The sequence below is a fragment of the Babylonia areolata genome, chromosome 2, assembly GCF_041734735.1.
Source record: "Babylonia areolata isolate BAREFJ2019XMU chromosome 2, ASM4173473v1, whole genome shotgun sequence".
Taxonomy (NCBI): Eukaryota; Metazoa; Mollusca; class Gastropoda; order Neogastropoda; family Buccinidae; genus Babylonia; species Babylonia areolata.
The window spans coordinates 8,041,645-8,068,439 of record NC_134877.1 but is presented as its reverse complement, the minus strand read 5'-3'; the positions used below and the strand labels follow the sequence as shown (position 1 = coordinate 8,068,439).

Genomic DNA, 26,795 nt, shown 5'->3' with positions numbered 1-26,795 from the left:
CTACATCAGCTTTTCTTTCAACTTCTTGAATTATTTAAAATCGTTTTAGCAATAAACTTTTGTGACTACAGATGCCAAGATGAAATGGCTTAAGAAATCAAAGCCTGACACCCTCCTTCCCTTTCACCAAACCCTCATCCCTTTAGCATCTCTCCTCCATCTACAGTCTTTGGACCCCACACGAGTCGACCACTCTTTTCCGACAATCACAGACACTCACTTTACAGGACATTACAATACAATTTTATTGCTTACAAATTACAGAGGTGGTGTTTACAATGCAACAAACATACAGTAAAATACACTGTGAACTTTTTTCTACCTATGTGTATGTGACGCTGTGTAAGAAAATAATGCTTAGAGTTATGCTGCAAGTCAAACACACGTATAAACATGTGATTTCTATTCAGAGCAATGCATAGAAAGCTCTACATTTTATGTGCCTATGTGGACACTCCTCCATATCCCTAGAATAGCCAGCAATCATATGAAGCAATATACATCACAGTGAACTAACCAACCATTTTCGAGAAATGGTTCCCTGACACAAAAGTAACCACCCCGCTATAACCGGCTTGAACTCTTCATGGGGCTGAACATATGATTCCCTATATGCAGTGGCTTCATTATAACCAGTGTAATCACTAACTGGGAACCCCAAAACCATTTCGTTACAAGTCGCATTTCATTACATCCAACTTTGTTACATCGGACGTATTTCAGTCATGTAAAGAAGGATTTTTGCCAGGACCAACCTTTTTGCTTCATTATATCTGGCATTTGTTACATCCGACTTCGTCATAAGTGGCTTCGACTGTATTAATAAAAAATGCTTACCTGCCATGATCAAGACCTAAAAATCTTTTCCAGTTTCCCCAAATACCAAAGTTGTATGGGTTTTTGTAAATCTGAAAGTAAAGCCACCATTCTGAAATTCTTTATATATACACATAACTGAGAAATATGTATGTGCCCACACACACACACACACACACACACACACACACACACACACACACACACACACACACACACACACATACACACACACACAATCAAATCTTAAGTTAAACAAAAACATGTTAGTGTTGTGAATGAGTCACATAAAAAGACTGTTTTGTCATGGTACATATATACAGATGTCATACATGAATGTATGTATTTATTGTGTTCTTTTGAAAGTCCCAAGACAAAGGGACAATGGGGCAAGGAGAGAGTTCAAAGGTGGAAAGTTAAAAACACACAATTCAATGCATTTAATTTATATATGATTTGTCAAGTTCTTGAGTAAAGATAATTTTCATTATAAAAAACAAAGACATTTTACAGGTATTTGATTTCTAACATTTGATTTCTAACCAATGCTTTTATCATTTGCCAAAGAGAATTTTACATGCTAAATCTAAACAAAGTGTCTTTGAATTTTCATTTTTAAAAGATCAAGCATATGGAATCATTCCATAAAAAGAGCAGATCAATGTGTCTTGTCTCATTAGTTTGAAAGATCTTTTCAAACCACATATAGCATTAAATGATCAAGAAATTAATATCTTTTTTTTTCAATACATACCATCAAAAGTAATGTTTACACTTATTTTACTTTTACTTTCTTTTTCTTTTTTTCTTTTTTGAATTTCTCATTTTACTTTACAAATTCTTTGCTGCATCAACCACAAAATAAACCGATATGCCTGCCTTATACAAATCAATGTTGTATTCCTTCTGTAACATACCAAGCCCTTTTTCTTGTATTGTTTCCGCTGTTTTGTGTTGATGTGCGCCTCAATGCTGGTTTCCCCACAACTTATGAGTCGAGCGTGCCACAGTGTGAGAAGACCCAGTGCCACAGCCACTCCCGCACACAATATGAACTGGAAGATGATGGCATTATGGAAAAGCATATCCCCATAGCCATTCAAGTTTTCAGGGCTGCTATTGGGTTTGATGCCATTTTCAGAGTTGGCTCCACTTTCCAAAGACTGAAAACAGAGCACAAAAACACAACGTATAAGCTTTGAAATATAACATTTCAATGTTTATCATAAGTTTCAAAAGAAACAGTGTGATGTGGTCTGCATACAGGTGTTTATTAGTGTGCACATAAACAGGCATTTGAGTCACTGCAATTTTGTCCTTCCACTGAAAATGATATTAGATGGGGGAAATGGAAGTTGGTAGTCATGTAGATGTCAAATTTCCATCTCAGTATATTTACTTTTAATCGCAGAAATTAAAACTTTTTGTTTTCAGCATCTTTATTTCTTAAAGAAACTGCTATGGAAATGTTACTTGAGCTCTTTTTAAAGTGCACACTCTCCACAGAGTACATTAATACCTTGGCTGTTATACCAAACAGTTTGTTGTAGACCATGTTGATTGGGAAGAAGAATGCTGGTACAGTCAACTCCTGCAAAATACAGCTATCATGAGTAAAACAAATTCACAAAACAACTGTCCTATTCCAGTGAAAACAAGGATACATGACTGGAATATTCACACAAGACTAACATTCCACAGTTTGCATTTTCTGTTTTGCATGCTCTGTGTGTGTGTGTGTGTGTGTGTGTGTGTGTGTGTGTGTGTGTGTGTGTGTGTTAAAAGACAAACAGTTTTGCACCAAGAAGATGAGAACTTATTTTAGGACTGTTCCTGCCCATGATTATGCTCAAGTTTTGAGAATGATAAAAAGACATGTTAAAACCTTTCAACAACAACAAAACCTGGGGATACAAACTGTAAAAAATACTACAGAGCTGGAAGCATATCTGGATTTGTGTGCTCATGTACAATGATATCAATTTGCAATTTTTCATCGTCAAAATATACTGTCGTTCAATTGTTTCACTGTTGGCCATGTTCTTGTCATTGCACATGTATGACCTGTAATTTTTGGTCTTAATGTATGTCTTCTTTTGACAGTCTTTATGACCTTTGTTACCAGTTATTCTATGGCCCTTGTTACCAGTTCTTCTGTAAACAGCATAGCTGGGTAAATATTTCAACTTTATTTGCTCTCTGAATAAAAAATATTCATATTTCAATGGGAAAAAAAACTTGAAACCTGATTAATTCATGGTAAGTAATAACAAAACCGTATCAACTATATGACATATCATTTGAATTTAAAAAGAACTGTCTTGCCTGCTTTCCAAAGAAATGCTGTTTGAAGACATCATGACCAGCAAATGTGACATAGACAGTGCCAAACCACATGTAGAAACAAAACAAGAAGAAATATCGATGATTATAATGGCCAACACAGTTGTTCAGCCAAGCTATTGGGAGTTAAGGAATATGAATTATATCATAATCTTACAGAATTATTAACAAATAAAATGTACAGTTTCGCAAGCCAATCTCTGTTACAAATGGTAAGTCCTCAAGATAGAAAGTATGTCCCACTCCAGTCCTTATTTTCATTTAACTCTTATCACAGTGAGTAATCCATTATCAAGAACAACAACAAAACTTGAAGATTGAAATCCAGTTAATCATCGTAAGTCCTTTTCACTCAATGCCCAATTTAGAAAAAGAAACAAAAGAAATTAAAACAAGAGAGGCAAGGCCTTCAAGACTCACTTGTGATACACTTTTAAAAAAAAAATCTAATCGTTAAAATGTGTTCTGTATTTGTTATCATAAAGCTTTGGGTTTAAAAAAAAAGAAAAAAAAAAGTCCTAACCAGATTCGAACCCTGCGTTGATAAGAAACTGTCTTAACCATTACACTATCATGGCTCCTTAACTGACGTTCTAAAATTTAATATCTGAACATACCTTTTTAAAGGGCGATAAATCGATTGCGGTATTCGCAGTGAGAACACTGTTTAAATCATATTATTCTGGTGTATCTTGGGCATTCAAAAAAATCTTTAAGGCAATAAAAAATTCTTTTTAAGTCCGCGGTAAAGGAGACGTGGCTATCGCCGCAGTCACACTGCAACATTTAGCCGTTTTCTCTAGATCTAGATAGATGTACAAGTTTAGTTACACCCGCCAGAAATGTACGATACGGTCCATTCAATTTCTCTTTTATGTTCATTCTAGTTATAGTTTTAAAGTTGATATGAAAATTTAGTATTTTGTTAAACTAATAACATTTAGAGCCAAGTACAAGTACTTCTAAACGTCGTATGAAGTGAAAAGGACTTCATTTTGAAAAAAGTCAAGAATGGAAATTTTTACGTTTCACCAATTCAAGGGTATTAACTCGCATGGTTTACAATTTTTAACTGTGTAATTCCGACTGATTCTGTGGATATTTTTATGGCAGTTTAGGGCATAATCCAGTAAGTAATGAGGCGTTCACAAATCTTTCTCTGAATAAATATTTAACGGTCTCCTTCTCCAACTTTCCATCACATGTTATCGTGTATTGTCGATTGAATATAGGATTGAACAGGCAGGTCAACAACTTGAAACAAAATGGTGTCATTTGCGTTAGCGAAGAATATGAGCATGCGCTTTGAATATCTATAAATATGTGTACGCAACTGATTTTTGCCCATGACCTTCAGGGCTCAGCCAACAGATCTATAAAGTCCACTCGTCCTATTGATTTTAGTATTTTCCGAAAAAGACCACTTGGGCGAATGAACATAGTGAAAGCCCTGTACACTGAGAGTAAAACACACAAGCTTTTTATGTATTGAGTATAATTTCAAAATGTAATGTTTAAGATGAGAAAGATCAGTTTAAAGCAAATTAAGTCCCCTAGCATTAATTACAGATTAATTTCCCTTTTTTTACTATCTGCACCAAAGACATGCAAAATAAATATAACTTCCATGCTTAGCAAAAGAAGTTCCTGTTTGAACAAAAAATGATAAAAATGACTGCTCTTGTTGTTGTGTCAGAATATCAGATCAAAGTGCCAAGCTTAGAGAATAAAAAAATATATAAATATAACAGTAAATGCAGTTTGCATATAATTTGGCTTCTTTTTTTATTTTTTTGTGCCTGTCCCAGAGGTGCAATATTGTTTTAAACAAGATGACTGGAAAGAACTGAATTTTTCCTATATTTATGCCTAATTTGGTGTCAACTGACAAAGTATTTGCAGAGAAAATGTCAATGTTAAAGTTTACCACGGACACACACACACACACACACACAGACAGACAACCGAACACCGGGTTAAAACACAGACTCACTTTGCTTACACAAGTGAGTCAACAAAAGTATGCCTTGAATGCCACTATCATAAAGCTACTGATCATGCTGTTGACTTTACTGCAAAAGAGTTAGTCAATCCCTTTGCAGTTGGTGAAATGAAGAACATCCCTGTGCCTCAGAAAGTTCTAATGCACAAATGCATTTTACTAGTAGCAATATCTAGTTAAGTTGAGATGGGTTTACACACATGCCACAAACTCCATGGTCAGAAACATGACAGCTGGAAGGATGGCTTTTCAAATTCCATAGCCGGTTCCTACCCAGCTATGTGCTACTGGCTTGAATGGGAAGACCAAGACCACACAGTTGAATATCACCGACTTCACGGATGCGTCTTTGGGTGTGTTGCTCTAACTTCCTGACCAACACTGTAAGTATCTGTATCCCTCAAGCCTGGTTAATGCTGGGATATCATTATGACAGGAACTGAGGAAGCGTAAATTATAGCCTTTCCACTAATTCCAAACCTAAATGGACCTCCTCCATAACAGCATCTTTATCATCACTGTCATTCTCCTCCTTCTTCATCATCATTTTCTTTTTTTTTTTCTTTTTAGTCCCAAATTATGTGGCCTTTCATGCACTGCTCTCATTGTGACCTCAGTTTTGATACTTATCCACTTCAATGCTTTGGACGAGTTCTGTCAAGGTCTCCAGTGTTGGCAGATTCATGGGGGACTGTCACTTGAGGGATATGGTGGCAGTCTCCACGCTATGGGGGGACACTCAACTCAGTCTGGTTCCTCACCAAAGCCATTATCATCATCAGTAGGGGGCTTAGTATGTGGTGTCCTACTGAACTCCACCAAAGTGACTCAGCAGCAGTGCAAGTCTCCTTTGGTGTGTGGCCTCCTGGCGACTTAACATCAATGGTTCCCTGTGGACTGCCGACACTGGCACTGCGACATATGAACCCAGGTGTGGCCGTGTTTGGGAGACTTTAGAATGAGTGGCGTGGGAGTAATGCCACTTAACAGTGCAGACAATCGGGCAGAAAAAAAACAACAACAAAAAAAAACAGAAAAAAAAGGTCAGACAGACAGAAGACATTACAGTTTGTACATTATTTCTGTAAAATCATAAAACTGTCAAGGATACGGCAGTGATGATCCATCTTCAGAATGCATCGCTTGCACACTGAACAGTGATGTGACCGTGGTGGTTTTGGGCTGATGCATTTCTTACAGATTGACACCACCTGAGGCATGCTCTGAAAACATGCATGTTACAACTCATGTTACATATTGCCTGTAATGTCCCACCACCATCTCTTCAATGGGTAAGCTTTCTGGCACCCTGACAAGGTTTGTCATACATTTTTATCTTTGGTACTCAATCTGGCAGTCAACAGTATTTCCAAGCCTAAAGATTTCTGTTAGACTGATTTAGTGTGTCATCTGGTCATCATGTAACATTCAAATCAACTATGTCTACTGATAGTGTGTGTATGTATGTACATTTTTTCCGTTTGAAGTCCTGGAAGAACTGTGCAATTCATAAAAGATTATTAAACATTCACTTCATTATCAACTGTTTTTAGTGGGTGAAATAGCAAGTTAATTTCAAGAAATGACTCTCCTGCTCAGTTTTGATTAATCTTTATGCTATATGTAGCCAAGCGCTTGGCTGGCTTCACTGACTGTTTACCATACAAACTATAGTAGACGCTTTTTTCATATCGCACCCACCGCTGGTCTTCAATGACTTGCGCAGAATGTGCGATGCCATTCCCAGTTTGAATGCAAAGCCCATTCTAAACCTATTCTCTAAACATCTATTAAATCCAGTCTAACAACACACACTTTAATCATTTAGAAGCATACTTGATTTTAGTTTAATCGTTCATCAGTCTAAAGATTTCAAGTGATGTTAAGCTTACATCATTTTGTCCTTCTCGTCACACAACCACTCCACAACTAGTGTTGCTCGACACCATTGGGTGAGCTGAAACTTGTGTTTCTGCTACACCGTATTTAATTAAATATCTCTTTTGTCGGATCAGTAACTACAAGTATTATACACTGGCAGAACTGTCGCAATTCCATCTTTAAATCTATTCCATTTGTGTTTGCCTACGTTAAACTGATTTAACGCAGTTTGTAATTTTCAGCGAAAGCTCGCTAAAACTGACCCTTTTCAGGTGACTTAAATTAAGATTATAAATTCATCGTAAATAATCAACACTTCATTTTTTTCTCATTAGAAAGTAGGTGTTGAGCTATTTCTTTTGCGACCCATCTGACGTAAATCGGTTCAGGGATCACTAAGAAATCGATCACTGAACACCTTGTAACAAACACAGTTCTAATCAGATTTAGCCTGATTTGGGACGTTTTGTTTCACGGGCCATGTGAGCGTCATTGCAGTTCACTCAACTTGCATAAGTAGCCACAGCAGGTGATAACTGGTTACTTTCCACCTGGCCAGTCACTGGCTAGAGCCTGCTCTCTCTCTCGCTTGCTGTGTCATACACAGAGCGTGTGTTGTGTGCGATGTCCCAGAGGCCAACATCTCGCTACGTATCGCTTGCACTGTTTTCTCTTTATCTTCTCATCTTCTCTTATCTCTTCTTCTTTATTTAATATTGTAATAAAACAACAGAAAACCCTTTTGTGACTGGCCTGCCATATGCCCCTGGCCTGCACATGGATATTTTTCTATCCTTTAATACAGTAAATCAGTAATTCTTTCGTATCATCCCCTTTAATATAATAATACCACTCAGGACCACGGCTACAGAAGTGGGGTCGCCGACAGGATTTTGATCCTTGAAAATATTCTTGCAACAGGATAAAGATCCACAACAAAATAGATCCAAATTATTCCCTTTAATGTTTCAATTCTTTTATCCAAATTAAATTCATTTCTAAATTAAACAGCCCTTTACCATGCAAGTGTACTTTGTTACAACTTGGTGCTTGCGAGCAAGGATGTTTTAATTCTTTAAATATCTCTTATGAAAATTAAAGCCCCTTACCACTACTCTATCACATATAGATCACTTCTTGAAGCTCATAAGAATTAATAGTTTACATACTGGCATGTGTGTTTTGAACTTCAGTACAGCAATGCTGACCTTGCCTAACGTTCAAGGTTATTTTGTGACCTTCTGATGTAAACACAAAGTTCTGGAGCATGAAACAGACATTTGGAACAAGAAAAATATGTTTTCTTTTGTTGCAAAAATGCTGAAACTGACAGATGTTAAATGCTCAATTTTTGTGTACTGTTTTAATTGTATCGCTTACATGTATAGGAATGATCCAGGGATGAGAATTTTTGCTTGTGAATGTCAGCATAGAAATGGAGTTGCTGATGATGTGCGTAGGTGTGAGCGTTGTGCCAAACAGGGTTTCCAAGCAGCCTTTCCAAGCTGGGATCCAGATGATCTTCCTTTGCGCAGCAGATTCCCAGTGGCTCATGTTATGAGTTCACAAGGCCCCATATACAATATTATTTTGGTTATTTTGGGGACATAGAGCTGCCAATCCAGCTGCTAATCAAGCACCTCTTCATTATGATTTTTAACCTCCTGTGCTGACTGTCTGTGGAAGAGCTTCACAGATTTCCATGATTTTCTCAGTGGAAGAATTCCACAGATTACTCGCTCAGTTGCTTTGAGTTACTTTGAACTACGAATAGTTCATTTTTAAGATGTTCCATTCTGTGATACAGCACCCCTTTTGTAATTGGTATAAAATCTCTTGTTTCATTTCTATTTATACACCATAATCATGTGGATATGGCAGACACTGTTTTGTTTTCTGCTATTATTTTGCCATGGCCATGTGAACATGGTATATTAAAAGGAAATTTTCAATCTAAAATTACGTTTAAATAACATACTTACCGTGACCCAACTAGTGCAGACTCCGGCAGGGGTCTGACATTCCTGTCCTGTGCAAACTACTATCTGCCTATGCGGAGAAAACGAAAGTACTACGGCCGATAACCTCCCGGAAGTAGGTAACCTCCCCTTTGTCCCCCTGGCTAGCGCCCTCTTTTTCCGGCAGCCATGACTCCTGTTCCTGTGCTCTTCATACGGCTAAGTTTTTTTTGTATTTTCTGCCTGTCTGTCGATTCTCAGGCGTTCTTGTTTTGACCATAATCCCCTTTGCTTGTTTTCTTTCTTTTCTTTATTATTCAGGTTTTTGTTTTGGTGTTGAATAAAATAAAGTCTAGAATGAAAACTTGGACGTGGGCGTGGTACGAGTCTGCAAGGCATGTTCTGTTTACTTCTTGCAAGATACCCACTATGAAGAAAAAATGGAAAAATATCATATATCAGAATGGGCATATCAAGGTCTTTTTTTCAAGTTATGTTTCTAATTCAAGAGGTGTAGCTATACTTTTCAAATATAATTCTGACTTTAAAGTTAAACAGGTCTTAAAAGGAAATAGCGGAAATTATATCATTGTGCTTATTGAAACTGGAGGTATAGATTTTCTATTAGTGAATGTGTATGAACCAAACAATAATTATCCAGATTTTTATACGGCCTTAAAACAAAAAGTTATGGATTTTGATAACAATAATAATGATGATAATAACTGGACATTCATCAGCACTTTCCTCATTGCACAAAGCGCTTTACAATCTACACACATACGAAATACACTCAGTCCCCAACTCACATTCATACACAACAAACATATATATGCACATACAAACTCGTACATACAATACAAACATCCATCCATCCATCCATACATTCGACACACACATAATACAGCATTATGACTATCCCTACACAATCAACAAACTACTTCCATGTATTGAGAGAGGGTCTAGAGGAAATGGTGCTGGAAGAGGAAAGTCTTGAGGTCAGATTTAAAGGAAGGCAGTGAGGGGCTGTGACGGACGTGGTGAGGCAAGGAGTTCCATATTTGAACAGCAGATGATGAAAAGGCTCGACCACCGCGCTGTTCTCTTTTGTATTTTGGGACACGGAAGGTTCTATCATCAGAAGCACAACAAAGAGAACAGGAGGGTACAAAGATTTGAAAGATGTCAGAGAGGTATCAGGATGCAGTTCCAATTATAACATAGTAGCAGAGACATGCAGCTTTATATTTGATTCTTTGCTCTATGGGTAGCCAGTGCAACTCTTTTAGAAGGGGTGTGCAGTGTGCGGATCTTTTTGCTTTATAATCAGTTTGGCGGCGGAGTTTTGTACCTGCTGTAGTGGTCTGAGGAGTGTTTGAGGACAACCGATGAGAAGAGAGTTGCATTAGTCTAAATCTTTGAGAGTATACATGAAGTAACTAGTGTTAGTAATGTAATAATAGCTGGAGATTTTAATTTGGTTCTTGATCCATCCAGAGACTATTGTAATTACAAGCATGTCAATGATCCCAAAAGTAGAGAAATAGTTGATAACATGATACTTGAGTTAGAACTTAATGACCTGGTGAGATTTAAATCCTGACTGTCAGAGATAAGCTAGACTTGATTTTTTTCTTATTTCAGATCCAGTAATTACCTTAATTGAAGATGCAGATATTGAATGTGGTTACAGAACAGATCATTCACTTATTCTTATAAAATTAGTTAGGTGAAATAGTAAAACAAAACACATTTTGGAAATTCAATACTTCATTATTGAAAGACACATCTCAAAGAAATTAATGAGATGAAAAAGGTTATAGAACAGTATGCCTTCAGTCCATATGCCAGAGAAACTGTTGAGACTTTTCTTTTATTTGATTTGCAGATTTCTATTTCTGATTATATATCTTTAATTTTTTTTTCATATAAAGATAAGGTCAAAAACAATATATTACACTTGTATGAAAAAGAAGAAAACAAATGAAAAAGAAGATAGATCAGAAAAAGATATACAGCTATTTGAAGCAAAAGGTTACACGCGAGAAGATTTAGAACAGTTCAAATAAAGAAAGAACAGTTAAAAAATATCAGAGAAAAAAGAACTGAAGGAGTACTCTTGAGGTCAAGGGCCAGATGGATATCTGAGGGTGAGAAGTTAACAAGGTATTTTTTGTAATTTAGAGAAGTGACATCATATAAGTAAGAATATGGCTAAGCTCATTGATAAGGAGGGTAATGTTATAAACAAACAAGAAAGGAATCTACGGGAAGTTCAAAGATTTTATGAATGTTTATGTAATGAATCCAATGTAGAGAACTGTGAGATAGATGACTTGGTAAACAGGCAAGGCAAGGCAAGGTAAGGCAAGCCAAACAGTTTATTTCGTGTGCCCCCTTGGGACACAGAAACATTACATACATTCATCTTTTACACATGTCCTATAAACATAAAAAGAGTGATGTCAAAAACAAGAAGTAGGTTCAGTCGTTCAATCACTTAATATACACTCTGGCAAGTACTATTTCATTCATAATACAAACAAACAAAAAATCAATCCCCCCCACCCCTCACAACCCAAAAACAAAAACAAAAATCATATCAATAGACAAAACATTAATGAAAAGAGCTACGTATAGCAGAAACCAAGGATTTAAGTTTTAACAGTATTCTTTTGCTTTTTTCAGAAAACAATAGGTAGAATTGAATGGAGTTTGGGCGGATTCTATAATACCTGGATAAACATGTTTGTCTGATGCTTTCAAAAAAAGGGCACACAAACAAATAGTGAAACTCATCAACAATGTCGTTTGTAGAACATTTATCACAGATTCTTTCATTTCTGGGTAAACTGTCAAAACTCAGTCTATTAACAGGCAAAGGATTATTAGTGAATGACACTGGGAAAGACTAGACTCTCGGGTTCCATGGATTGGCAGCCCACCTTACCCTTAATCAATTGCTACAAGTTGTTCAAAGAAGAGATGCTCGCAGGATTCACCGAAAGGGGGAGAGAATGATGAATCCTTTGGCACCAACAGAATCACAACTGGAAACAGTAAACGGACTACAATTTCAGAACTGATGGAATTCCCATGTGTCTGTGGGTGGAAATTCTCAACTGAGTGTGGCATGAAGATCCACAGGACCAAAAAGAGTTGTATGAAGAATCTGACGAATGCTCAGCAGCAGATAAGACGTCGGAAAACCAAGGCCAGGATTCAAACCACAGTGTCAAGGACATCCACGCTGATAATTCAGATGAATCAATCGTACAAGATCTTGATGCCAAATGCCAGAAACTAAACTTGCCACCTGCAAGTGCAAAAATGGAATGGGAAGAGTTTGACCAGAAAATAGTCCGAAAACTTGATGTCCTGATAAGAAAGGACACCTTGGAACACAGGTTTGCCACCTACGAAGATATCATGTATGCAACCTGTCGGGAAAACTATGGAGTGAAAGAACCAAAGACAAGAACACCTCCTCAAATATCCAGGTGACAATGAGAAATGGACAACATCCAAAATGCAAAAAGAAAGTTCAAGAAAACGATGAAGACAGCTTCAGAATTTGAGAAGCAGGGCCAACAGAAACTTTGGAAAGACCTGAAAGCATAGCAACGGTGCCCTCAGTAAAGCAGAATCAATGAGGAGGAAAAGGAGCAAAAAGAAGAATACACACGACTACTTCTTCTGAGACCCCTTTCAGTTTGCCAGGAAACTGTTCGAGCAGCCCAAATCAGGGACACTCACAGCAGACAAAGAAACACTTGAACAGCACCTCAGGAAAATGTATTCTGATCTGCAAAACAAGAAACCACTAGATCTCAAGGGTTTGGTTCATCCCAGGAAACCAGAGAAGAAGTTCAGCCATAAACCACCAACCCTTGAGGAAGTACAGAAAGTGGTCAAGAAGCCTGGGCCAAATCATCACCAGGACCAAACGGAATACTATATCTGCTGTACAAGAAATGTCCTAAAGTCCTTGAGTGGCTCCACACAGTGATAAGATCAGCATGGAGGAACCTGAAGATCAGTGACCAGTGGATGATAGCTGATGGCGTGTACATCCCGAAAGAGCAGAATTCAAATACCATCAGCCAGTTCAGACCAATATCGTTCCTGAATGTCAAAGGAAAATCTTCTTCTCTGTCATGGCTGCAAGACTGACAAAATACCTCATAGAAAATGAGTACCTGGATGTGTCAGTCCAGAAAGGTGGCATCCCAGGAGTTCCTGGCTCTGTAGAACATGCTACAATGATTTGGGATGCAATCCAAAGAGCAAAGGCATAGAAAAAGAACTTTGACGTGGTATGGCTGGATCTGGCAAATGCATATGGGTCAGTTCCTCATGAGATGATCCAACTGGCTCTTCAGATTCACTATGTACCAATGAACATCAGGGAAATGCTGAAAAAGTACTTCCATGGCTTCTCAATGTGGTTCACCACCAAGGAATACACAACAGATTGGATCAATCTGGAAGTGGGCATAGCCATGGGCTGTGCAATTTATCTAATCCTGTTCACGCTGGCAATGGAAGTGATCTTGAAGGCCTCAATGAAGGGCACAGATCGAGCCAACCTTACTAACAGATACCAGATACCTCCTTTAAAAGCCTTCATGGATGACACAACAGTTCTTTCAACAAAAGAGGATGGTCCATGAAATACTGAAGCAGCTGAACGAGCTAGTTGGCTCAGCCAGGATGAACTTCAAACCAAAGAAATCACGGAGCCTCTCATTGCGTAAAGGAAAGGTAGCTGAAACAGTCACATTCACTGTAGCAAACCAAACCATTCCAACAGTGTCAGATGAACCAGTCAAGAGCCTTGGAAAATGGTATGACGAGTTCCTGAAAGACACAAAAAGAGGAAAGGAAACCAAGCAGACAGAAGAAGGCCTGCATATCATAGACCAGTGTGGCCTTCCTGGCAAATACAAAGCGTGGTGCCTACAGTCCATGCTGATACCAAAGCTCCTGTGGCCTCTCCTGATATATGATATCAGCTGTAGCACAGTCAAGTCGATTGAGGCAAAGATCAACAAGTACACACACAAATGGCTTGGTGTCCCACCTGGTCTCACTGACATGGCACTCTACTGTCACTAAGCAAAGCTGAGGCTACCTCTGAAGTCCCTTGTCGAAGAATACAAGGTAGGGAAGGCAAGACTTCTCAGCATGCTCAAAGACTCAGGTGACAGTATGGTGAGATCCAACCAACCCAAGCTGAAGACTGGCAGAAAATGGGAAGTCTGGGAGGCAGTCAGTGCAGCGAAAGAAAGCCTTAAGATGGAGGAAATAATAGGACACACCCAAACCAACAGACATGGCCTGGGATTGACAAAGTTGGAATGGTGGTCCGAGGCAAGGGGGAAAGCAAAAAGAGACATGATCATACAGGAGATCAAGAAGGAAGAGGATGATAAAAGAGTCCAGAAGGTAGTTCAGCAAGGCCAGCAGGAGCAGTGGACAACAAGGGAAAATGCACTCCAAAGGAGCCTCAGCTGGAGCGACATGTGGAACATGGCCCCTCTGAGGATCAACTTCATCCTAAGATCTGTGTACGACCTCCTTCCCTTGAATACGAACTTGGTGAAATGGGGCAAAGCAGATGACCCTGCATGCCCACTCTGCTATGGCAAACAAACAGTGGAACATGTCCTCAGCTCATGCAAAGCAGCGTTGAGCCAAGGATGGTACACATGAAGGCACAACCAAGTGCTAAAAGAAATTGCACACGTGGTGAGCACTGTCCAAGGAGCACCAACCCCACAAGAATTTCCAGTAGAGTTCTGCTCGGCAGAAGGCAATAAAGTCTGGCCAGGAACAGCATTCAAAGTTTTCAAAGCATGGAAACGTGGGCTGCTTGAATGTGCCGAAGATTGGGAATGCACAGTTGACCTACCAGAGGGGAAGAAACACCTGGAAATCATCAGCAAGAGCGGCATGAGACCTAACATGGTACTCCACTCCAAGGCAATGAAACAAGCGATTCTGATTGAGCTCACTGTGCCATACAAAAGCAGAATTAGAAAGTGAAAGTACATTAGAAGGGGTAGGCCTTGCATTGAAAAACAACAAAAGCCCAGGAACATGGATTTGGTGCTGAATTTTTTTAATGCTTTTGGGTGAAAATCGGACTGTCTATAGTAAGGGCACGAAATGCTTGTTTTAGAAAAGGACAGTTGTCTTGTGTTCAAAAACAAGGAATAATAACATGCATACTGAAAGGAGACAAAGACACTTTATATAGAATGGAGACCAATAGCACTAGTAAATTTTACTTATAAAACTGGATCAACTTGCATAGCAAATCGTTTGAAGACTGTATACTATTACCAAAACTTATTAATGAAGATCAGACAGGTTTCATATGAGATAGATACATTGGAGAAAACATCAGATTTATTTATGATACAATAGGCTATTCAGATGATAATAATTTGCTGGGATTACTACTGACTATAGATTTTGAAAAAGCTTTTGACTCTGTTAAGTGGAATTTCATGTTCAAGGTATTGAAGGCTTTTGGATTTCAGGAAGACATAATTATATAAATGGAATGGAACTTTTCATAACAACATCAAATCTTGCATCATAGTCAATGGTCAGATTTCCAACTGGTTTAATGTGCAGCGAGGATGTAGACAGGGTGACCCTATATCACCATGTTTGTTTGTGATGTGTGTTGAAATATTGGCAATCATGATACATGAATGTAAGGATCTGCATGGTATAACTATGAATAATGTAGAACACAAAATATCTCAATATGCTGACAATATTTCTTTTAGCAGGCGATAGAAAATCATTTGAGACATGTATAAATGTATTGGATATATTTGGGTGAAAATCAGGCCAATATATGAACCCAAGAAAAACAAGTGCAATATGGTTAGGTAGTAGTAAAAACTCTTTAGTCCGTTACCTGCACAATTCAAAATATCAGGAGTCTTGTTTAAAAATGATTTATAAGACTGTCCTCAATCAAATTATTCTGAAAGATTAGCTAATATTAATAAACATTTATTTAAGGTCTGGGTAAGAAGACAATTAACTCAAGTTGGAAGGGTAGCAATACTGAAATCACTCATTTTATCAAAATTGATATATTTATGGATATATTTGCTGAACCCCCCTGAAAATTTCTTCCAGAGGTTACAGAGCCTTATGCTATAAGTTTGTATGGAACAAGAAAAAAAAACAAAATTTGAAGAAAAACTGTGCACATAAGTATAAGAAAAGGAGGACTTGGACTGCCAGACTTGAAAACTTTTGCTGCGGCATTAAAGTTGACCTGGACAAGAAAACTTCACATCAAAAACCACAAATGGAAGGTAACTGCATTACATAAATATCCTCAGCTTAGAATGGTGATAAATATGGACCTGAAATTGTCTTGACATTCCCAACATCAAACATTTTCTGGCTGAGGTCTTTTTAGCTTACAAAACTTACTTTTTTACACAATATGTTGTAAAGACTCATCAGAAATCCTTTCTGAACCAGTGTTCTATAATAAAAGAATTCAAATAGGGCAAAGTATGTAGATAAAGGAGTACATTTCATCGAACACTTTCTGAAAGAAAATGGTCAATTTATGCTATATGAAGAGTTTAAGCAAATGTATCATACGCATATCGATTTTGTAAATTTTTGTGAATACAGATCTGCAATATCAGAATATATACAATAGACTACGATCAGAGTAGATAATAATAAATGGGCAAGTTCATCACTTTGTTTTAAGACTCTAATGACTGTTGTTAAGGGATCTAGATTGAACTATGACTCCCTCATCGACAATAATATTGCACACAAATGCTGTACAAAATGGGATGAAAAACTTGATGCTGAAAATGACTGGAAGAATTGCTTTCTGTACTTACATAAACTCTCTGATGCAAAAATGAAATGGTTTCAAATGACAACGTCAAGGAATGGACCAAAATGATGATGCCAGATCTCCTCACGACAGCTGCCAAAAGACCGGCGTGGCGAGCTATGACATCTTCCTCATGTCCCCCCAATGACCCCAGCGGTCGAGGAAATAAGTGAGTGAGTGAGTGATTTTGAATTTATTAACAAAGAATGTGAAAATGAAATGTGTCCATCATTAATATATTACAAAATGCCCTTTAAGTCCTGACAGTATAAGTCCCATTGGAAACAGTGTGTTGTAATTCTGCAGTCTGTATGTCATTACAGAGTAACTGAATCCCTCTCGTATGTGAATGCATCAATTACCCATATCTTTCTTATATTTTTTTTTCTCCTTTTTTCCCACACATGGATGGATTTGCATCCCCCTTTTTTTCACCCTCATATGTTTTTTTCTTTTTCTTTTTTTTTAATATCATAAAAACAGGCATTTGAATGTGGTTGCTTACTATGTACTTGTATTGAATAAAACATGTTTAAAAAAACAAACAAAAAAACTAAGTGAGTCTATCTTATAGCCGTGTGCGTGCATGCATGCGTGTATGCATGTGTGTGTGTGTGTGTGTGTGTGTGTGTATGTCCATGGTAAACTTAAACATTGCCATTTTCTCTGGAAATACTTTGGAAAAAACAACAACTTCACAGTCATACTAATAATAGGTTTGTAAGTCTTCCTAATTAAGCTGTACTTCTGGATCTTTATCAGTTTATTTTCTTGAGGCTCATTCTGGATCTGAAAACACCATATTACCGCTTCCCAGTTTCCAGAACATAGGCTGTGTTTGGTAAGAAGACAGCATGACTTCATTTATCTTGTTCACAATTAAAAGAAAACAAATACAAATTCTGGACAGAACACATACAGTGACACTAAGTACACCATCGACGTTGGTTTACTGCATATAATTTATTCTAATGCGGACACTGAAATAACTAGAACGAACATTGAAAACTGAATCAGCGGTTGAATCGACCATTTCACTGAGTTTTGGTCAGCCTGGTCTAGACTGATCTGTGCAGATCTTGTGAAAATAGCTTCATGTTGCAGTGTGCCTGAGGTGATGGCAACATCTCCTTTACCACCAAATCAAAATAATTTCTTAAAAGATTGAGATATAAAAACAAAAACAAAAAAACAACAACATGATTTAAATTATTTTATTACCTCCAATACATATCTTTATTGCACCAAAACAAAAACATGACTTTAAATATTTAATTTGGTCGAATGACGTCAGGTGTGCCGCAGCAGCATGGATAAGTCTAATTGCTTCCAAACTGAACATGCATTGTTTGATCCCACTCACATGCCTCTTTTTTTTTTTCTTCTAAGCTTATTAATACATATTCAATACAGAAAACATTTTAACGACTTTTTTTTTCTCTCTCTATCAAGATTCCTTTACTGGATAAAGCATGTATCACAAGTGAGTCTTGAAGGCCCTGCCTCTTGTTGTTTGATAGACTACTTTCACTGAATACTCAGACCTAGGATGCACCAATGTAGCGTAACACTTTTTACACATCGCTATGGTCATACATGCCTCTGCTAACAAGATCAGACTTTCCTCTTGAGGTGTGTCAAAGAGGGAGAAAGAGAAGGTGGGAGAAAGGGTGAGAGAGAGAGAAGAGAAAGAGTTTGCTTTGCTCATTTGCAATTTGTTCTTCAAGTTCTTTGAATTGTTACTCTTCTGCTTATTTGTTACAGATTTTACTGTTTGGATACACATTTTGGCCAAACCTTTTTCATCTCTTAGATTACTATTTTTTAAAAATATTAAAAAAAACCCTCTGTATACTGTTCTTATACCATAATCACAGTGTATCCTATTTGATCTTGATTTATTATTAGGTGTATACAATTAGGTGTGCTTGGGTTTATGTGTGTATCGATAAAGGGAAAAAGGAAAAGTTGGGGTTTGGTGTGACCAAGCAAGGAACCTGGTTTAACTTCAATTCACACATTGTCCTTACAATATCTTGGATGAAACTTTTGGTTTCCAGAAGTGTAATTCTCTTTGGGGAAAAAATATCTTCGCAAATTTCCTAAGAATTTGAAATGTTCCTCAGCTGTTTTTTAACCTCCTCATCAAGGGTTTTCAGTTGTTCTTTTTGTTTTGCAGACCTCATGAGAGCATTTAACATGGATACAAGAGTCAGTAAACTTTTCACATTTGTCTTGTCTTCAGCTTGCTCAGAGTACTGATATGCACTTTGATGCAAACATTTGATGGTGTCTTCCTCCTGTATTCTCTTCTTTTTTTTCCCCCAAATGATCCAGTTCATCCATGGCAGATATCCTCCTTTGTTTCTCCTCAGCTTATCCTTCTTCTGGTCATCTAGGTACTGGTAGTATTTCTGATGGGAGTAGCAGCAGCAAACAGCACCTTCTTTGTAACTTTGATGTTTTGAATATCACCAACAAACTGCATGTGGTCTCCTAATGGCTCTGAGACACAACAGGCACTTCTCAGATATGTTGGTGGTCATCAGTTCCTTGTTCAGCAAAAACACATGTTCAACTGTGGTCTGTCCATGTGACAAGAGAAGGAGCATTCAAACAACTTTCTGGACTTAGGTGTAGATTTTGAAGTTCCAAACTGTTCAGTCCAGAACACATCCAGCCTTTCTGAATCTGGACTGAACTCCTGGAACATGTGTGCTTTTTCACTGAGATGAACATCATCTTGAAAACTCAAGAATAGTCAGAGGACATTATCACAATCCTCAGATGAAATCCATTATGCCCTCAACAAGAGCTGAAGACAGTCCCTTAACATTGTCATGTTCTTCTGCCTCTGAGCCATGTCAATGAAGACTGAACAAAGCCAAGTCAAGTTTCTAGCAAGACCATATCGCAGAGGCAACTTGTTCATGGCGTTTCTGACGCCAGTTCTGAGTAAAAGTGTAAGACCTGGCGCTCATTTAAATGTTTTGCAGCTGTTCCAGTCTTAATGATGTGTTTTGTCTGGAAACATGGATCTATTTTGGTCGATGGCAAGAAGTTGGATTCATCTGATAAATCCAATACTGCAAGTTAGGCTGGTGTGTCAAGTGTCTCCATCACAGTTTCCTTCACACATCTTTGCAGGAGACACCTCACCATTTTCATGAGGTCAGGACACCAAATTACAGTGTATGTGATGAGTTTATGTCCTTCCCTGTGTAGTATTTTCACAGCCTATCAATATAGCTCTGCTTATCCAGCTATTCTGATCAAGCTCTGTCATGGTAGTGGTTTCAGGGATGGCAGGTTTCAGCATCTCCACCCTGTTTATAGTAATTATCAAAGACTCCACAGCAATCACATGCATTCACTCTGTTAATACACGTCAGTCAATAATTTGATATGCCTACCAAAACGCTAAAATACAAAACATTCTTAAACTTACCTCTGGTGGCAGTCCAGGGTTTGTGAATACTGCCATGAAATAATTGAAAACAAGGTTGATAAGGAGCCAGTGAGCAAAAACAAAATGGACAATGACCCAAAAGAGTTCCGTCTGATACCAGATGTGAGGAAATACACAGATGTAGAAAACAGTGACCACCATTGTTGACAATAGTACTACCAGTGTCACCATGATCTGCACACAGACAAAAATATTCTAAACCAACGTGTATGCTCACCTTTACACAATAAAATCCACCATATTTAAAAAGCATTCTTATGGTAACTTTTATCTATACATGATTTTGAAAGCAAAATCCCTTTAGATCACTCAATATATTAATGATATTGTTTATTTTAAATATGTGACAACTGTACGCAATGGTGTTTGTCAAACATCTAACCTGAAATGAAATCAGATCTCCTCTCCCTGCCCAGGCTTAACGCATAATTTCCAAGGATCACAGGTGAAAAAAAAAGGCTGGAACACTTGGAGGTCATTAAAGCACACACACGCACACACACACACACACACACACACACACACCACTTACTGGTCCCATATATTTAGTGAAATGGTCTACAATCCAAAACAGAGGTTCCATGGCTGTGTCAATCATTGTATTGGAAGATGTGAACTGGTTGTAGCAAAGGGTAAAAACAGCCAGATGACAGTTCTCCATCTTCTCACCAACCCACTTTTTCAGATGGTTGGGAAAGTGGTGGAGCCGCCAGTGGATCTTCCTCATTATCTTGTGGCCACACTGAGGATATCTGTACCTACATTAAAGTCAAAACGTCTTTTGTTAATCAACAAGAAAAGCTCAAGTATCCCTTTCACATGCCACATGCTCATTATAAACTAATAAAATAAACATTGCATTCAAAGATCAGTTAGCTTTTTTTTTCATTTATGCAATTGCAGGCTTGTTATAAATATGTATGTAATATAAGGCACACCATAAAAAGATATTAAAACAATTTAAGACAGTTACATTGTTTGACATCAATACAACTATATGCATCCAGCAAATAAACCTATATAGATCAGTACCGTGCACACACACACACACACACACAACAGACACACACACACACACACAATATATATATATATCATATAATGATATATGTGTAGTGTGTTTGTTTCGTTGCCTTTTGAATAATAAGATGGAATCCGGGCTTCCGGTTTTTCGAGCTTGGCAAAATGGCGTCTGTGTGTCTTTCCACGTCTGTTCAAGAATCCCTCTAGATCTTTGCTGTCTCAGTCCATCCGACACAATAGACGGTGTCAGAACCTAAAGGACTCTATTCCACGTCATGGCAGACCGTTTCTATGTTCAATCGCCCGACCCATTGAGCGTTGGCGGCAGTAATCCCAGTGCAGCATGGGAAAAGTGGAAGTTGCGGTTTGATATTTCCCTACAAGCCACAGGAGCAGCAGAGAAGACGGACAGTATCAAGGTAGGCCTATTGCTTCATCATATTGGCGATGACGGCCTCGAAATATACTCTAACTCTGTTTTCTTGGGCGAGAGATCCAACCCGGACGATGCTGACAATCCTCTACCGGCAGAGGACAGGTCAAACTAAACAACAGTGCTGAGCAAATTCAACCAGTATTTCAACCAGCGAGATCCCTAGCTGATGCTCAGGGAGCAGTTCTGGCTTTATCTGCGGAGGGAGCCAGGTCAGAACTTTGAGTCTTGGCAGCGAGTGGTGAAAGAAAAAGCAGCTGCCTGCAAATTTGCAGATGTAGACATGATGGTGAGGGACAAGCTTGTTTTCACCTGTCATGATGACACCGCCAAGCTGAAACTCTATGACATAAGTGAGAGCCTGACTCTACAAAAGACAATTGAGAAACTGTCAATGAGAGAGATGACGAGAAGCGAGCTTGCCAGCAACAAAACTGCTGCAGTCGACGCAGTGTTGAGAGAGAGACAGGAGTCCCCACAACAAAGAGGTGGCCCATCAACAACTTCTGGAGGGCAGAGCGCCCCCAACAACAGCGGATACTGCAACAGAAAGCACCCCATCAGCAAGGTCAACTGCCCAGCAGCAAGAACGTATTGCAGAAAGTGCAACAAGAGGGGACACTTTGCTGTCGTCTGCAGGAGTTCGGCGTCCATCAGAAGTCCAGCAAGATGAGCAGCCTGGCCAGGATAAAGATGGGTACTGCATTGGCCGAGCACGTGACAAGACTGCATCTGGCACTGACCTGGGATGGCACATCAAGCTGAAGATCGGATCACAGAACTTTACTTGGTGCATTGACACTGGCGCCCAGGTCTCAGTGATGCCAGTCAACGTCTTCAAACCACACTTCGGTCAGCTCCAACCCCCAGATCGTCAGCTTCTTGGCCCAGGTGACCAGCAACTTGAAGTCAGAGGATTTGCCTACATCCAGCTCGCCCATGGCCACACCCAGGTACAGGTAGTAAGTGTACGTCACCCAGACTTCAAAACTTCTTCTCGGGATGCCAGCAGTCCAGAAACTTGGACTGATCCATGATATCCCTGGAGCCTTCACCGTACGTGCCATACGTACGACATCCGCAGCAGGATGTCAACAGTCATCGCAGAGGGAGCAGTCTTATCCAGCAGCCGCTGATCCAGCATGTACAACCCTCACATCTACTGATGATGTTTGACGACAGTTCCCCAGACTCTTTACAGGACTTGGGAAGCTTGAGGGAGAACAGACCATCCGCGTCAAAGACAATGCAAAACCCTTTTCACAGTCTGTCCCTCGTCGTGTCCCAGTCCCACTGCTGAAGAAGGTGGAAGATGAGCTAAACAGGATGGTCGAGGACAACATCATTACACCTGTGGACTACCCGACTGACTGGCGCAGCCCAATTGTGGTCATGCCAAAGACCAATGGAAACATGCGCATTTGTGTGGACTTGACTCGACTCAACAGCAGCGTGAAGAGAGAAGTTTATGCCATGCCCGCGGTGGAAGAGACACTCAGCAAAATATCTGAGGGGAAAGTGTTCACTAAACTTGACGCAAATTCAGGATTCCACCAGATCCAGCTGGACAATGAAAGTTCAAAACTCACCACATTTATCACACCATTCGGACGCTTCAAGTTCCAAAGACTACCATACAGGATATCTTCAGCCCCAGAGTATTTCCAGAAGAAGATGGACACAATCCTGCAGGGACTTGCTGGAGTTGTGTGCCACATGGACGACATCCTCGTGTTTGGCAGAGACAAGTCAGAGCACAATGCAAGACTGCGGAAGATCCTGGACAGGCTATCACAAGCCGGCCTCACCCTCAACCCAGAGAAGTTCGAGTTTGCAAAAACACAGCTTGAATACTTGGGCCAGATCATCGACTCAAACGGCGTGAGGAAGGTTCCCGCCAAAGTCAAGGCCATCGTGGAGATGAAACAACCAGAGAACGTTGGTGATGTCAGGCGATTCCTGGGCATGGTGAATCAGCTCATGAAGTTTGTGCCGAACCTTGCTGACAAATCCAAGCCGCTGAGGGATCTACTCCGCAAAGATGTTGCATGGACCTGGAGCCCAGACCAGCAGCATGCCTTCAACACCCTCAAGAAAGACCTGACCTCATCTGAGACACTTGCTCCTTACCACCCAGAGCGAGACACAGTCGTCTCAGCGGACTCAACAGTTTTGGCCTTGGAGCAGTCCTGCTACAGTGTCAGAACGATGGACACTTGAAACCTGTTGCCTACGCCAGCAGATCTCTGACAAAAACTGAGAAACGATACGCCCAGATAGAGAAGGAAGCCCTCGCAATTGTGTGGAGCCTAGAACATTGGGCCGACCTCCTGATCGGCAAGGACTTTCACGGAGAGACTGACCACAAACCCCTGGTGCCACTGCTCTCTACCAAACTCATTGACGAACTGCCTGTTCGTATCCAGCGCTTCCGGATGCATCTGCTACGCTACGGCTTCACCATCCGTCACGTCCCGGGCAAGAAGCTTCACACTGCTGATGCATTGTCCAGGGCACCCCAGGATGTCGACGACTTGCCAGATGGTGACTTCACGGAACTGGTCGAGGTGTACCTCAATGCCATCATGTACACACTACCTGCTTCAGCTCACAGGCTGACACAGATCAGAGCAGAATTGAGGAAGGATGACACTCTCCGTATCGTGATGCACTACGTCCTCAACGGCTGGCCAGACAAACAGCAGCTGAACAAAGTCACCAAGCAGTACAAGGCTGAAGCTGGAAACTTGACTGTTCATGATGGACTGCTCATGAAGGGCCAACGATTGGTGATTCCGTCATCTTTGAGGCAAGACATTCTGTGTTATCTGCACGACGGCCACCACGGCGTACTGAAGACAAAGGAGAACACCTACAACAGCGTGTGGTGGCCTTCCTTAACCAAAGACATTGAAGTGATGGTCAGAACCTGCCCAGAATGCACCAAACATCGCAAGGCCAGGATAGAACCTATGAAAGGGACCCCGTTTCCAGACCGACCATAGCAGAGAGTTGCTGCCGACTTCTTCCATCACAATGGGAAAACATTTCTCCTGGTAATCGACTACTACTCGAGAGACGTCGAGATCACTCTGATCCCCAACAGCACCACAGCAGAGATGACAATCGCCAGGCTAAAGAAAGTCTTCAGCCGCCACGGTATTCCAGACATCCTCATCACAGACAACGGGCCGCAGTTTGCCTCTTCTGACTTCGCATCCTTTGCTGCAGCCTGGGGATTTGACCATGTGACCTCCTCACCCCACTACCCCCAGTCCAACGGCGAAGTCGAACGTGCCATGCAGACCCTGAATCCCTCCTGCCCCAGACCCCCGACATCAACATCTTGAAGAGGAAAGAGGAGTACCGGGAGAAGATGACAGTGGACTATAACAGAAGACACAACGTTGTCGCTCCTGAAGACCTGTCCCCTGGCGTCAACGTGTGGGTCCCCGACCTGCAGAAACAGGGCACCGTTGTCCAGCAGCACGAGGCTCCCAGAAGCTTCATCATCGAGACCTCGGACAGGGGCCTCGTCCGCAGAAACCAGCAGATGACCCGCAAAATGCATCTGCCAAACAACCCCCTGTCCCTGTGTGCACCACCCGTCTATGGTGCCTCCATGCCTGTTCCCTATTCACCCTCCTTTCCCGATGTCCGACCCTGCTCCCTGACATCGCCCGCACCCTGTACACCCTGCTGTCCTGACCCTGGTGAAAGCAGCACTGCAGCATGGGGAACGTCAACAGCATCACCCCCAGGACCAGTTGCAACACCTGCCCAACATGCAGCTCAGGGAACGTCAACGGCATCCCCCCCGGGACCAGTTGCAACACCTGGCCGAAGACCAGCCCGGAACCGAAGACCACCAACCTACTTGAAGGACTATGATTATTGACTCGCGCATACACTCGGAACGGTCTTGTCATAATTCCTTTTCTAGCCAATCATGGACTTTAGTTTAATTGAAAGTTTGTGTCCAGTGATAGGTGATCGGTTTCAGTGATCGGTTTCGATTTTGATTCTGTTCATTTTGGTTTCATTCATTTGAAAGAGGGAGATGTAGTGTGCTTGTTTCGTTGCCTTTTGAATAATAAGACGGAATCCAGGCTTCCGGTTTTTCGAGCTTGGCAAAATGGCATCTGTGTGTCTTTCCACATCTGTTCAAGAATCCCTCTAGATCTTTCCTGTCTCAGTCCATCTGCCACAATAGAATATGTACATATACCAAGCCAATAATTCAATAATAAATTCTATGTAATCTAAAAGTTGCTCACACACTCACTAACATTTGTCCATGCACACACTGCTCCTCCAAGCCCATCCCCACTACCCACCGAACACTTAGATACACATATGCGCATGATCAACCATACACACCCACATGCACACAAAATGTCTGCCCTTATGCACTCATCTGCTGGTGAAGTTCAGCAGGTATAGCATCATAGTCTTGTCAGTGAAATTGTTGCATGTTTTGGTTAAATGCTCAAAATTTAATGGCTGTGGGAATGAACGAGTTCATGTAACAGGATGTTCTTGCGCATCTAAACCCGTTATTTCTGTCTGTCTGTCTTCTACTAATGTCATGGGTATGTTTCATCTGTTGAAATTGTCTTGAGTATGTCAATTTCCTTTTGTACATATCGCTGAATGTGTTTCGTCTTTTACCCAGCACCCCACCTGCTTTCTTCATGACTTTTTCCAAACTGTTATGTTTGGTCAAGTTTCCACCCCAGCACACAATGCCAAAAGTTAAAATGCTGTAAACAACAGATGTGTAAAATATTTGAAGTATCTGCTTACACATATGTTAAAAGACATATTTTTTCTAAGACAGTACACTGACTGCTGCTCTTTTTATTGAGTGCAGAGGAATTTTTACTCCAGGAAAGCTTGCTATCAATCATCACACCAAGATATGTTTCTGTCTTCCTGTTACCCGAGAAGACACATCAAATTTTATAAATCTAAAT

General features: G+C 40.1%; 1 protein-coding gene across 3 annotated transcripts in view; it reads right to left on the bottom strand.

The window, feature by feature from the left end:
• The window catches only part of LOC143297224 (palmitoyltransferase ZDHHC16-like), a 52,059-nt gene that overhangs the window by 24,429 nt on the left and 835 nt on the right, over window positions 1-26,795 (bottom strand). For 2 of the 3 annotated variants that reach the window (XR_013057231.1, XM_076609452.1), the window contains exons 2-8: window positions 20,896-21,121; window positions 20,343-20,537; window positions 6,273-6,384; window positions 3,142-3,275; window positions 2,336-2,407; window positions 1,734-1,979; window positions 838-908 (exon numbers count right to left, since the gene is read on the bottom strand). Coding sequence is in view for 2 of the 3 variants with exons in the window: in XM_076609452.1 (XP_076465567.1) it covers window positions 838-908; window positions 1,734-1,979; window positions 2,336-2,407; window positions 3,142-3,275; window positions 6,273-6,384; window positions 20,343-20,537; window positions 20,896-21,090 (1,025 nt within the window). In the remaining variant the exon portion in view is untranslated. The remainder of the gene's footprint in view (window positions 1-837; window positions 909-1,733; window positions 1,980-2,335; window positions 2,408-3,141; window positions 3,276-6,272; window positions 6,385-20,342; window positions 20,538-20,895; window positions 21,122-26,795) is intronic. The other variant, XM_076609465.1, reaches the window with a different exon arrangement.